General features: G+C 53.5%; 1 protein-coding gene across 2 annotated transcripts in view; it reads left to right on the top strand.

Annotated features, from left to right (window-relative positions):
* The first annotated feature begins 6,117 nt into the window (after nt 1–6,117).
* Padi2 (peptidyl arginine deiminase 2) overlaps nt 6,118–13,331 on the top strand; it is a 40,764-nt gene continuing 33,550 nt past the window's right edge. For both annotated transcript variants that reach the window (XM_057785018.1, XM_057785019.1), the window contains exon 1: nt 6,118–6,283. In XM_057785018.1, coding sequence (XP_057641001.1) covers nt 6,192–6,283 — 92 coding nt within the window. In that variant the 5' untranslated portion in view covers nt 6,118–6,191. The remainder of the gene's footprint in view (nt 6,284–13,331) is intronic.

Below are 13,331 nucleotides of genomic sequence, written 5' to 3'. Positions count from 1 at the left end.
TAAAACTATGTCATTGCTGCTCATAACTGTAATTTTGGTAGTGTTCTGAATTGTAATGTAAATATTTGATACACAGGGTGTCTGATGTGCAACCCCCAGAGGGGTCGTGACCCACACGTTGAGAACCACTGACGTAAAGGGTTTTGGTGGGTGTGTGGCTTTGATAGGCTGACTGTTCATTTTGAAAAACAAGGAAACTGACCATCGATTCTCAGCACAAAAGCCTCAAGGGAACCAAAACTGCACCCCGATGTACAGGAAATTACAGCAGAGTCACTGCTCCCATCCTCTTGCTGACTCAGGGAAGGCGGTACCATATGACCCGGAGGGACCAGGCTGCATTGGGCCTGCGTGGGCCACACTCAGTCTGTATGTGCTCCTAGAACTCTGTAGACCAGGCTGGCCTCAAACTCAGAGATCTGCCTGTCTCTGCCTCCTGAGTGCTGGGACTAAAAGCATGCACCACCATGCCCGCTCACTTCTTTCTTGTAACAATTGTGTAAAGAGCTTCTACGACCCACCTTTGTAAGTGGGGAAACTGAGGCACAGAAAGGCACATTCAGCCCAGGGATTCAAATCCAGGTTCTTGTGACTTTGAGATCCTATGCAGTGTCATGCTGGATCTTGAGCTCTGCTCCCGTCTCTGAGGAAGAAATCTGTGATTATCCTGTTCCCAGGAGCCCTCCCACTGTCCTCTTAAGGTCTTAGGCAGGTGTTCCTTGGGTTTCTGGTGCCTCCTGTTGGCAGCAAGGGCCATAGCACTGGGCTCCAAAGTCTCCAGGAACTGTTCCAGAAAGTTCTTTCATCTCCATGCTGCCTCTGTAAACTTATCCGACTGGTCCATGCGGCCACTGTTACCTGAAGCACTGCCCCCCACCTGTACAGCAGGAGGTTGACCATTTTCTGTGATCCCAGCTCCAGAGGAACTGGACACCCCTGGCCTTCATGGGCACCCAGACACACATGTGTATATCCACCCGCAAACACAACATTTCAAAAAATTCAACTTTAAAAATGGATCGATACCCCAGACTCATGGAACAAACACATTGAAAGTAATAAACTGGGTCTAGGGGATTCCCCTCTATTGCCCTAAGTGGGGTGCAATATCAGCCAAGTCACTGGGACCCTCATTTGGGTTCTCAGTTGTTCCTCTGACCAGACAGCCTGTCTCACCGGGGGGGAGGGCATGGCTTTGACCTGGCCTGATGCAAATGGAGTCCCTAAATCCCAGCCCAAGTCTAGGCTTGAGGAGCAAGAGGATCTTAGGTGCTAAAGGAAGGCGCTAGACAAGGAGGTTTCTAGGTGACCCAATCCCACTAAGAAACGCTGGTTTCCTGAGCCTAGAAAATGGGGACCTGGTGCCACCTTGTGGCCATTGTTTCTTCCAGCCTTCACCAGAATTCCCGGGTGTCTTGTGGCCATGGACACCTGGAGAACTGCAGAAGTTGGCTCACTTTACCACAAGTGTTGTGTCATTCTTCCCCACCATCACCACCATCCTCCAGCTGCTTCACCATACCCCAGCTACTCTATCATCCCCCACTGCTCCACCATCCCCCACTGCTCCACCATCACCACCATCCCTCAGCTGCTCCACCATCTCCCAGCTACTCCACCCCCCGCTGCTCCACCATCCCCCAGCTACTCCACCCCTCTGCTGCTCCATCATCCCCCACTGCTCCACCATCCCCCATTGCTCCACCATTCCCACCATCACCACCATCCCCCAGCTGCTTCACCATCTCCCAGCTACTCCACCATCCCCCACTGCTCCACCATCACCACCATCCCCCAGCTGCTCCACCATCTCCCAGCTACTCCACCCCCGCTGCTCCACCATCCCCAGCTGCTTCACCATCACCCACTGCTCCACCATCACCACTATCCCCCAGCTGCTCCACCATCTCCCAGCTACTCCACCCCCCACTGCTCCACCATTCCCCCAGCTGCTTCACCATCCCCCAGCTACTCCACCATCCCCCACTGCTTCACCATCCCCCACTGCTCCACCATCACCACCATCCCCCAGCTGCTCCACCATCTTCCAGCTACTCTACCCCCCGCTGCTCCACCATCTCCCAGTTGCTCCACCATCCTCCAGCTGCTCCACCATCCCCCAGTTGCTCCACCATCCTCCAGCTGCTCCACCATCCTCCAGCTGCTCCACCATCCCCAACTGCTCCCCCTTCACCACTCAGCCAGTTAACCCATCCCTAAGGAGGAGAAGCAGCAGGTCTCTTCTAGAGAAAGGGAGAATGTGAGGAGGTGAGGTCAGGCCAGGCCTGCAGGTCCCATGGCACAGTCACAGAGAGGAGGATGCCTGCCTCCATCTCAAGTCCACTCTGGTCTCCCGCCAAGATTCCTGTCTCCACAGGGAGTCTCCTCAAGTGAGGTCATGCCATCATCATATTCCAGAGCTTTCCGTGGCTTCCCAATATAGAGCCCAGGTCCCTTTCCGACGACTCACAAGGTAGAACCAGGCTGTCCCTACACTGTGGACATTTCCAAGTGTCTGATAAAGTAGCACACAGATGCCCCTCTTGCAAAGCCTTCAGACAAGGGTCATCTGCAGAGAGGATAGCTATGAACTAGCGGGACTCGGCTCTGTGGCAGGCCACCACAGGCTGAGCGATTTGCCTCTCGTCATTTTAACCTCTTGCACTCATGCAGGCTGGGTACTAGGAGTGTTTTCTTCACAGAGAAAGACACCGAGGTCCAGAGAGCGCCCCAGCAGACCCAAATCTGCCCAATCCAAAGGCCTACACCTTTTCTCCTGAAAGGATTGGGACTATGTTCAAATGGGGGGAGGGGTGACAATACTGCCCACTGCACTGGGTTGTTGTGGGCAGGGGTGGGGGCCGTGAAGTGAGCTCAAAGGTGGGAAAATGTTGAACAGTTCTTGGCACAGCCTCAGGGCTCTGAGTGATGGTTGTTGCCCCTGGGCAGGACCTGCAGGAGGAGACTCAAAACATGGCAAAGGACTTGCTTTACTCAGATGCATGGAGTGGTGCCCTCGCTGCTCCCCTACTCTTGCTAAAATGTTGACTTCCAGGTTCAGAGAGAGACCCTGCCTCAAAAACGAAGGTGGGAGGGCTGGAGCAGAGAGACGATGATTCAGCCCTGTGGTTAAGAGAGTTACTGGTTAGCTTAAGAGAGTTAACAGTACTGACTGTTCTTCCAGAGGACCAGCACCCGCACCATAGCTCACAGCTGTCTGTAACTCCAGTTCCAGAGGATTCGATGCCTGGCCTCGGACACCAGGCACACACACAGGGCCTAGACATACATGCAAACAAAACACCCATACACACAACATGTAAAATTTAAAAATTAAGGTGGAAGGTGTTACAGGGAGATACCTGACATTGACCTCTGACCTCTATACCCACACATTTGCGTGAACACACCTAAAAGTGTGTGTATGTGGGGGGGTTCTACCAAAAAATGTCCACATTGGTCTTTGTTGCTAGGCCCTGGATGGTCATTTTTTTTTTTTTTTTTTTTTTTGGTTTTTCGAGACAGGGTTTCTCTGTAGCTTTGGTGCCTGTCCTGGAATTAGCTCTTGTAGACCAGCCTGGTCTCGAACTCCCAGAGATCCGCCTGCCTCTGCCTCCCGAGTGCTGGGATTAAAGGCGTGCGCCACCACCGCCCAGTGGTCATGATTTTTTTTAATTTTCCCCAATAACCAGCTTTTCTTTTTTCTTTTTTTTTTTTTTTTTTTTCTGCCCTTGGTGAGCTGCCCATCTCAAAGCAGGCTCGTGGATGTTTTAAGTCACCTTCCAGACAGGCTCCCCAAAGCCAGGCACAGAGCAACCCCACAAGAGAGCAGGGCACCTGCCAGAGGAGACCCCTCCAGGCGCAGGCTCTCCCGGCCTCGGCCTCGCGTTTGGCAGGGATTGTGTTGGAGGAGGGGTCCGGGACCATCAGTGCTGGGAACTGGTCGAATCTGAGCCTACCCTTTACTGGCACTCTCCAAAAGGCACCCAGAGATGCCATGTGGATTTTCTGGGCTCCATGGGGGCAGCAGGAGCAGCCGCAATGTGTGAGACCTCCGGCCCTCAATCCACCAACAGCTGTGACCACTTCAGCTATTTTAAACCCTTGGGCTCCAAAAGCTCCTACCCCATCAAACCAGGCACTGGGCCCAATGGGGTGAGCCAGAACCAGGTCAGAGGCTCGAGTGTGGGTAGCCAGACAGGGGTGGATTATATGCGGGGAGGGGGCTTTGTATTCTGAGCCTTGGACGAGACTCTGCCAGCATTTTCTATCTATTGTTTCATTTAATATCATTTTGTATCTTCCATTGTACTGAGGGATTGCCTGTGAGCTTACTAGAGGTAGGATGAGCCACTCTCGCCCGCTAAGCCCCTGCCTGCACACCCTGTGTCTCCGCAGGTTCCTTCTCTGCCACTGCCAGGAGCTGTGCACCTCCAGGTTAATGTTTCACCTTCTCTGGGCTCTCTTTCTTCATCTCCAAAGCGCCAGGGTTCCTGGAAAGATAAAATAATCTAATACATGGGAAAGTGCTACTTGGGAGCAGCGTGGGGGCGCAGAAACCGCACGGGCGATAAGTCCTCGCTGTTACTTCTGCTCAGCTGGGTAACCACGGCCTTTGCCGGATGCCATCGCAACCCTAGCTCTGTTGTGACCCATTTGGGACTTGGCTAAGAGGAGACGTGTCCTTACCCCACACTGGACCCAAGATTGCCTCTGAAGGAGAGGGGTTCCATCAGCCTGTTGCCACCGGGATTCATTCCGACTTAGGCAGGTGGCCCTCCCCATGCTTCCTCCTGATTGGATGAAGCTCTGCCAGGGACCAATCAGAAGTTACTAGCCTCTCCCAGGATCTGAACAGGAAGCCTTTGGGGGGGGGGGACAGCGAGTGACCCCTCTGGCAGGGACTCTGGCCCTCTCCCTTCTCCACCCACATTCCTCCCAGATCTGACACCCAGGAACAGCTGGGGTCCTTACCATCTCCTAATTTGGGCATCTGGAGGAGAAGGTTGGAGTCCAGGGCTGGCTGGGTGTGCCTGGGCATTAGGTACCTATGAGCAGCCCCTGTTTAATTCAGGGGTCTCCCATCAGTCCACCTCCCTCCCCCGTATGCATCCCCTCCATCCACCCACCCTGCAGTTTCCAAGCCCACGGCAAGAAGCCCCTTCCTCAAACGGTGCTGTTTACTGCATTGCCCCCAGGCTTGGGTTCAGAGAGAAAGGGCCTGGACGGAGTTCAGGGTGGTTCAGACCCCACACACACACACTAGACGTCACATGCACCCTGGCCTTCCAGGACACACGCTGACCTCTACCTTGGCACACCTTTTGGTGTCCCAGACTGGGGCCCTAATCCTCTGCCTGGTCCCTGTCCCTTCAAACAGGCACACCCTCTCAGCCACCGGGAGCCACCCAAATCTCCATCCATAAACACTACTAGGACCAATCCTCCCCTCTCCTGTCCTCTCACGTTCCAGCCGGGGTCTTCGCTACCCGACCCAGCTCAGCCTGCTCACAGTGGTCTGGGGCAGCCAGAATACACTCCCAGATCACCGCCAGAAGAGCCATTCCAGGCTCATGCAGCCCTTCTCATGCCTGGGCTTAGCATTCCGGTCCCTGCCAGGGGTAGGATTCCACACACACACACACTCCACCCAACCCCCTATTTCCCACGGCAATGTAGATCTGATGTGGGGTGCCCAACTTCCCGAAGATGTTCGGAAGACTACTCTCCTCCCCCTTGCATTAGCAAGATTTCCTTCAAGAAACCTCAGAGGTCTCCTCCAAGAAGCCTTCCCTGGCCCTAGACTGGATCTGGTCGCCTCCTCTGTGTTCCCACCCACTCCTGCCCTGTCCCTTCGGTTGCTCCTGCTCGCATTGTCTGCCCCTCCGGGCTGTAGGTCCAGAAAGGAGAATTTAATGAATAAAAGAATGAACAAGCCAAATATGGAAAATAGGAATTGACAACTAGCGGTTAGGGGCTCCGGGAGGGCGGGGCCAGGTCTGATGAACGGGCCGCAGGCCCACTCCAAGAGGAGTCCGGGCGGACAGCCCCGCCCAGCCCCGCCCTCCGGCTGTGGTTTAAGGCCGCCCGCCGCTCAGCGGCCGGCGCAGGCGCAGCGGCGGGCTCACCTGTAGCAGGTGCACAGTCTCGGGAGCTGCGGGGACAGCAGCCGGCTCTGCAGGGGTGATAAGATGGTGCGGGAGCGCACGGTGCGGCTGCTGTACGGGAGCCGCGTGGAGGCGGTGTACGTGCTGGGCACGCAGCTCTGGACCGATGTCTACAGGTGAGCTGCATGGGCGAGTCACCCCCTCGGACTCACCCACCCTTCACAAACCCCGAGACTCTGCACCAGGACAGCCTGGCTCCACTATCCCAGTTGTCCTTCAATTCGAGATCCTTAGAAATCCCGAGAACTCCCAGAAACCTGATAATGCCCAGGCCAGTGTCCACTTCCACGCAATCTTGAGGGCCTCCAAGACACCCAGTCACAGTTCCCCCCTCACCCCTCTCCGAGACTGCTCCCCTTTACCCTAATTTTCTCATGCCTGGTCTCTTCAGCCCCTTTCCCCAGTGACCTCAGCACTCACGGGCTCCCTATAACACGCCCCTCTCACGTCCCCCAGACCCTCCTGGTTCACCTTTCACCCCAGAGGACTTCCTACTCCCCGCAAGCAGAAACTCCCTGGGATATGCTGGGGAACTGGCTTGCTCAAAGGGGAGCTACCCAGGTGGAATCTGGCCTGGGACTTATCCGATTTCACCCTCCCGGGGGCTGCTGGTGGTTGTCCGTCCCGAGGCACTGGCCGTGTCACCAAATGCCTTTCCTGACTTCACCCTGAGATTAGAGAGGGGTCACTTTCCACCCGCTGATGCCCTGGGAGCCAGGATCTGTTCTCCTCTCCCGTCGTCTCTGTCTGCACCCTTGATGGGGTTTGGGGTACCGGAGACTCGGGGTAAAGGAATGGTGCTGCTACTGTCCTATGTTCCGAGAAAATGAGTAGAGTGTGGTGTGGGACCGGAGAAAGGGGTTGGGTGAGCAGCCTGAGAGACCACATTGAGGTCTGATGTGCTGTTCTCTGCTCCAAACATTCTAAATGCTCTCTGTTACTAGGGTGGGAGGGCTTCATGCTGGAAGGAGGGGCATGCAGCACACTCTGAGGCGAGACCCTGTGCTGGTGGCCCGCGTGGGTACCTCCTCTGTGTGCCTTGTTCCCAAATCATTCTGACACTAAAGCACCAGCTCTCCCAAGCTCTTGCAAGCCCACCTGAGTGTCTCCTGTTAAACTCTCCCCTCCCATTCTCTGGTTCCCTCCCAGCTGCTTGATCACTTCTCCAGGAGGCACTGGCCCTGCTGATCCCAGCAAGCCTGCCACCAGGGCCCCTCTCTGCTCCTTTACTCCTAAGCCTGTCCCAGCTTCCATGTCACCTGGATCTTGACTTCACTGGTCCAGCATACAGACCCTAAAAGAGGACTGGATGGGCCCTGCGAATTGTCACGCAGTGGCGGAGTGTGGTCTAGGCGCCAGTGGCCTGGCAGAGTGCCCATTTCTCCCCCTTCCCAGCTCTGAATTGGGCACTGCCAAGGGGTAAGCCCGGATCCAGGGCGCTCAGGTCCCTAAGCCACAGCTGTCGCCATGCCCGTCTGCTTGCTGGGACACTGTGGGCACTGTCTGAAAAGCTGGCACAAGGCCTCTGCTGGGGGCTAGTGAGCAAAAGGGGTCCACACCCAAGTCCTTGTCCTTGCTCCTCTCTAGCAGAGAGAAACCAGCCTGGCAGGGGACAGAGGGCAGGTGCCAGCTCTTGTTAGCTCCACCAGGAACTACCACAGGACTCACAGTTCACAGCATTGAAAGTTCAACACCAAGGGTCAGCACAGACTAGACCAGCACCTGCCCAGAAGAGGCAGAATGCAGGCCACAGTCATAGGTTTAAATGTTATAGTGGTCTGTGTTTTAAAGTAAGTTAACTGGAAATGGATATGGGCTTGGTGGCTCCCACCTGTAATCCCAACACCAGAGGACTTGAGTTCACGGCTCCTTTAGACTACACAGCTCCTTTAGACTACAGGTCAGCTTGGGTTACCAGCATGACCTTCCCTCAACACATGCGTGCACACCCCAGAAAATAAGAAAATGGCCTTTAGTCCCAGCACTTGAGAGGCAGAGGCAAGTATGGACCTCTGTGAGCCTGAGATCAGCCTGGTCTACATGGCAACTTCTAGGCCAGTCAAGGCTACATATTAAGACCTTGTCTCAAAACCACAGAAATAAAAGGACTGAAGAAATAGTTCTGAGACTCTGTTGCTTCTCATTCGTGAAGGTCTCAGTTTGAATCCTCAGGTCCCACATAAAAAGCCAGGTGCGGCTGTATGCTCCTGTCCTCTGTGGAGGGCAGAGACATCAAGGACACTGGGAGCTTAACACTTACCAGCCTAGTCAGTGAGAGACCCAGGCAGAGAGTGTCAGCAGAACGACAACACCCTCCTCTGGCACGTTCACTCACCCCCCACATCCCCCGAAATATGTTACATGCACAACATACACACACAAGTTGGAGAGACGTAATTAATGCTCATGCTGTATTTTGTTAAGCCCAACATATCTAAAATGTTATCATTGGAATACATGATCATAGAAAGATGGTTCATGAGAAAGCTGACATTGTTTCCCCTGAGAGACTTTGTTACACTCAAAGTTCCTTTGCAGTGGGGAAGCTGGCCGCTCTGCAGGGGCCCCATGGTCACCTATGCTGACCATCACCATCCTGGACAGCGTGTGTCTGGAGCAGAGACCCACAAGCTCTCCGGGTAATTCTTTGCTGAGGGGACTGTCTGTATGGTGTAGCATGATGAGCAATATTCCTGCCTCAGCTTGCACAATGTCAGTAGCAATCCCCCCCCCCAACCCCGCCTACACTATGACAACCAAAATGCCTCCAGACAATGCCAGCGGTTCTCAGGGAAGCAAAGTCACTGTCAGCTGAGATCACATGTCGGGCAGAAAGGAGTCTTCTCCATCGGGTCATGTCCAGTACTGCAGGGACCAGGCTCCTCTCAGGCAGACAGAAACGGGGGGGGGGGTGTCAATGACCACTTAACACTAGGAAGTGATGCACCGCCCCCTTTGTTCTGTGTGAGACCTGGAAGATGCTCTTTGAGCATCCTGATTCGCCCATGAAGAAAATGAGGCTCAGAAAGAGGAAGCCACTTGCCTGGTGACAACCAGGACTCCCTGTAAGTCTGTCCAGTTCAGAGGTCATGCTTCTTCCTCCGCCCCACCCTGTGTGACCCCTGGCCACCCTCCACCCTAGATGGGAGTCCTCTGCCCTGAAACATCACTACCCCCTCCCAGACTTCTACATCTTAACAAGTCCTTCCTGGCTGAAACACAGGTTCTGGCTCAGGATCCCAAGTGATGCTGTCACCCCGGGGCCTCTGAATAGATTACACACAGCAAGGCCTGTAAGTAGTGCACCCAGTTATGTAGGAGGAAAGGTGGGGTCCCCTTGTTCTCGCGTCAGGTCACAAAGGTGAATGAACAAGCCCCACTCCCCTGTCAAGGACTGAGGGTGAAAGTGATCCTCTTCCTTCCAGACCTTGTGACCCTGGTGGGAACTGCCTTGCCAGTCTGATGCCAGGCCCCACCATTCTTTCACGTGGGGTGAGTGGTCTCTGGGTGGAGGCTGCTTTGAGAAACTTAGAATCTGTTGGCTCAATAGTAATAGACAATTTTTGTGTTAATTTTGTTTTGGTTTTCAAAGACCTTATTGTCAGCCTGGAGAGATGGTTCAGTGGGTGGGACCTGAGTTTAAATGCCAGAACCCACATAAACATTACAGTAACCCCAGTGCTGAGAGAACAAACAGGAGACTCACTGGGGCTAACTGGCTAGCAGCCTAGCTCCAAGATCAATGAGAGACCCTTACTCAAAAAAATGATGCAGGGCTTATGTCTATAATCTTCGGTCCTTGGAAGGCAGAGGCAGGTGGATATCTATGAGTTCCAGGAGAGCCTGATCTACACAGTGAGTTCCAGGACAGCCAGAGTAATGCATAGTGAGGCTGTCTCAAAGAGAGAGAGAGCCGGGCGGTGGTGGCGCACGCCTTTAATCCCAGCACTCGGGAGGCAAAGGCAGGCGGATCTCTGTGAGTTCGAGACCAGCCTGGTCTACAAGAGCTAGTTCCAGGACAGGCTCCAAAGCCACAGAGAAACCCTGTCTCGAAAAACCAAAAAAAAAAAAAGAGAGAGAGAGACAGAGACACAGAGAGACACGAGAGAAACAGAGAGAGAGAGACAGAGAAAGAGAGACAGACAGAGACACACCTAGAGAGAGAGAGAGAGCAGGTCACCCAATATTGTCCTCTTGCCTCTGTGAGTTTTCACAATTGCATATATAAGCACATGCACCCCTGCATACACATGTGAGTATACACCACACAAACACAAACACACACACACACACAAACACACACACACATGAGAAAAAGTGATCTTGCCATTATTCACTTAATATCACCCCCTAACACTTTTTGGACACCCAGCAGCCTTCCTAACATTTACATGCTCATTTCATATGCGTTTAGTCATTTGCATACGCTCAGCCCTCATACTGACTTCATGAGCTAGGTACTAGGTCCCTTTCACCCTTGGAGACCTAAAGTCAGACCACGCGGCCAAGAAGTGCTTCAGGAGCAAGGCCCAGGATGCCAGGGGTTCTCTCAATCTGTCTTCCTGGGACTCATGTTTGGGGCATGGCTCCTCCCTGCTCATTTCCTTACAGAGTCATTGTGGGCTGTGTGGTGGGTGGCTGGGTGGCTGAGTGAGCATGACCACTATGGCTGCAGACAGCTAGCATGGGGCTGCGCTTCTCAATAGACAGACCCGGTTGGATGGTGTTGGATGGGTCCATGGAAGGTCAAGGGTATGTGGCAAAGCTTGGCAGAGCAGCAATGCCTGCTGCCGAGAGAATGACGAAGGAAAACATCAGGCCAGGTCCCGTGGCCTCATAAATTAGAACAACACCTAGAGCCCTGGGCCTTGCACAGGAGGCTCTGCCAGGAGCTGCTTAGGACTCAGGTTTCAGGCTAGTGCCCAGGGGTGGGAGGGCTGAGAAAGGACCTGGCACCCTGTATGCCAAGTCCACAGTCCCTTCCTGTAGTGGGGATCTGTGATGCTCTTCCCTACTGACCACAGATCCCTGATTAAGATGATAATGTATCTGCAGGATCTTCACCCTCAAGCCACCCTTTAGTCAAGGGTGTCTGAGTCTCTGACTCTAATCTGCAAATAAATGTGTATATCGGGGGGATGGGGGATCTTGAGGTCCCTAAGAATCCTCTTCTCTGGGTCCTTACCTAGAGGACTCTGGTGAGGACCGGTGGGCTCCCCCAGGCCTGGGACTCATGGAGCATGGTTCACTCACACCCTCCTCCGTGGGTCTGGAGACATCTTTGGAGCGAGGACTCACTCTGTATGGATCTTGGTGTGCTCATCTGTGAAATGGGATGGGTCGGGCAGGCCTCATCGGGTTGTGTGAAGTATGGATTGGGAGCCTGTGATTTGGAGGATGGTACCTGGTAAATGCTCCCTAAGACATTGTTGTGAATAAGATTGGATTTATTATTGTATCACCCGTCACAATGAACCATGGTTACTGCCCTCAAAGTGTTCATGAGACTCACAGGAGAGACATATATATTAAAGAAATTTAGTATTTGAGACCCTGGCTAAGGGAGAGAGAAAGGTGATCTGGCTAGTGGGATAGGGGAAGGCTTGCTGGAAAAGGGGGCAAGTGAACTGGGTCTCGTAAGACAGACAAAGGTTCACCATGCAACTTAGGATAACTCCCATGGGAGCAAACCCATCTGGAAAATGGGACCCATGGAGGCAGGAAGGGAGTCATTTTAGTGACCTGGAGTATAATAAGGGTACGGGTCAGAGAACAAGAGTTGGGGCTTTAAAGACTTTGCTCAGGGGCTGGATGTTGTTCTGTAGGCAGGAGGAGAGCCTCAAAGGCTTCTGAGGAAGGAAGTTAGCAGAGATTAGATTGTTTCTTCCCTGTAGAGGGGCCTTGGGCTGCCAGAGGCAGAGCACCCTGGGATGGAGGCTGCTGGGTTGCCATGTAGAGAAGGAGGCCAGCTATACACACATGCCAAGGTTTGCCTCAACCAGCCCTGCCTGGGCTAGCGCCAGCCCTTAAAACTCTTGCCACCACCATAGTGAGCATCAGGTGTGAGGCCTAAGATATTCCTCCCTCCCCTCATCTCTGTCCCTGAGGGTGCTCACCAGTCTAGCAGCCACAACTGCCCCTTCCAACTCCTCCAAAGACCTAAGGGCAGGATGTCACACCCCAGCTGCCAGGAGCTGGGGTCACTCCAAGGATGAATCCCGGCTGGCGTTAATGAGGTCCAAGCCAAATGGATGAGCTGAGAGCCAGGGCCCAGCAAAGACCAGGCACATCACACCCTCAAGTGTGAGTCTGTATAGGCCTCCCAATGCCTGCCAGGCTATTCTCAAGACCTTTCCCCAATGTCTGAAAGAAGATCAGACAGGCAGGAGGCCAGAGACCACACAGCGTTTGAGAAGCTGGGCACGGGTCTGCCTAACCATTTCTCTCCATTTCCATGGCCACTATCCAGCCCCAAGGACCATCACCACACACATGGCAGCTACCATCACCTCCATCACCTGCTCACTTGCTACCCCTACACACACACACACACACACACACAGAGAGAGAGAGAGAGAGAGAGAGAGAGAGAGCCACACTCACCTTCTTCCTTTTTTTCCGTGTCAGGTCTCCCTGGCCCTACAGCATCAGGGCAGCTTGGAGCTTGAAAGAAATCCTCTTGAGACAGTAGTGTGTCACCCTGTCACTGATGCTGAAGTTCCAGACTTAACTGATTCCTTTGAGAATAAACTTTAGACTCTTAGCTCAAATGTCACTTCCTCAGAGAATCGTCTGAGAACCACAGACATCATTCGCCCATCTTTCCAGAACCCAAGACCTTGTGAGTGTTAAGCAAGCGCACTCAAGCTACACCCCCAACCAGGTAGCTCTCCTCTCTCTCTCTCTCTCTCTCTCTCTCTCTCTCTCTCTCTCTCTCTCTCTCTCTCTCTCTCGCAGCCAACACAGTTAACCTTTCTTTCACTAGAATATAAACTTCAAGACTGAAAAGATGTATTATTTTTTTTAGCCAGTCTTTCCCTGGGGCCCAGAACTCTGCCTGATACATAGTAACCACTCAGGGAATACTTGTTGAGCAAATAAATGACTGTAGAAGCAAGCCCTTCTCCTCCAGCCCCATCTCCAGCAAATCTTTTTCTTTTCTTT

Source organism: Chionomys nivalis, chromosome 11 (genome assembly GCF_950005125.1).
Source record: "Chionomys nivalis chromosome 11, mChiNiv1.1, whole genome shotgun sequence".
NCBI classification, from domain to species: Eukaryota; Metazoa; Chordata; class Mammalia; order Rodentia; family Cricetidae; genus Chionomys; species Chionomys nivalis.
The sequence above is the reverse complement of the archived record's forward strand: the minus strand, read 5'-3'. Positions and strand labels throughout refer to the sequence as shown.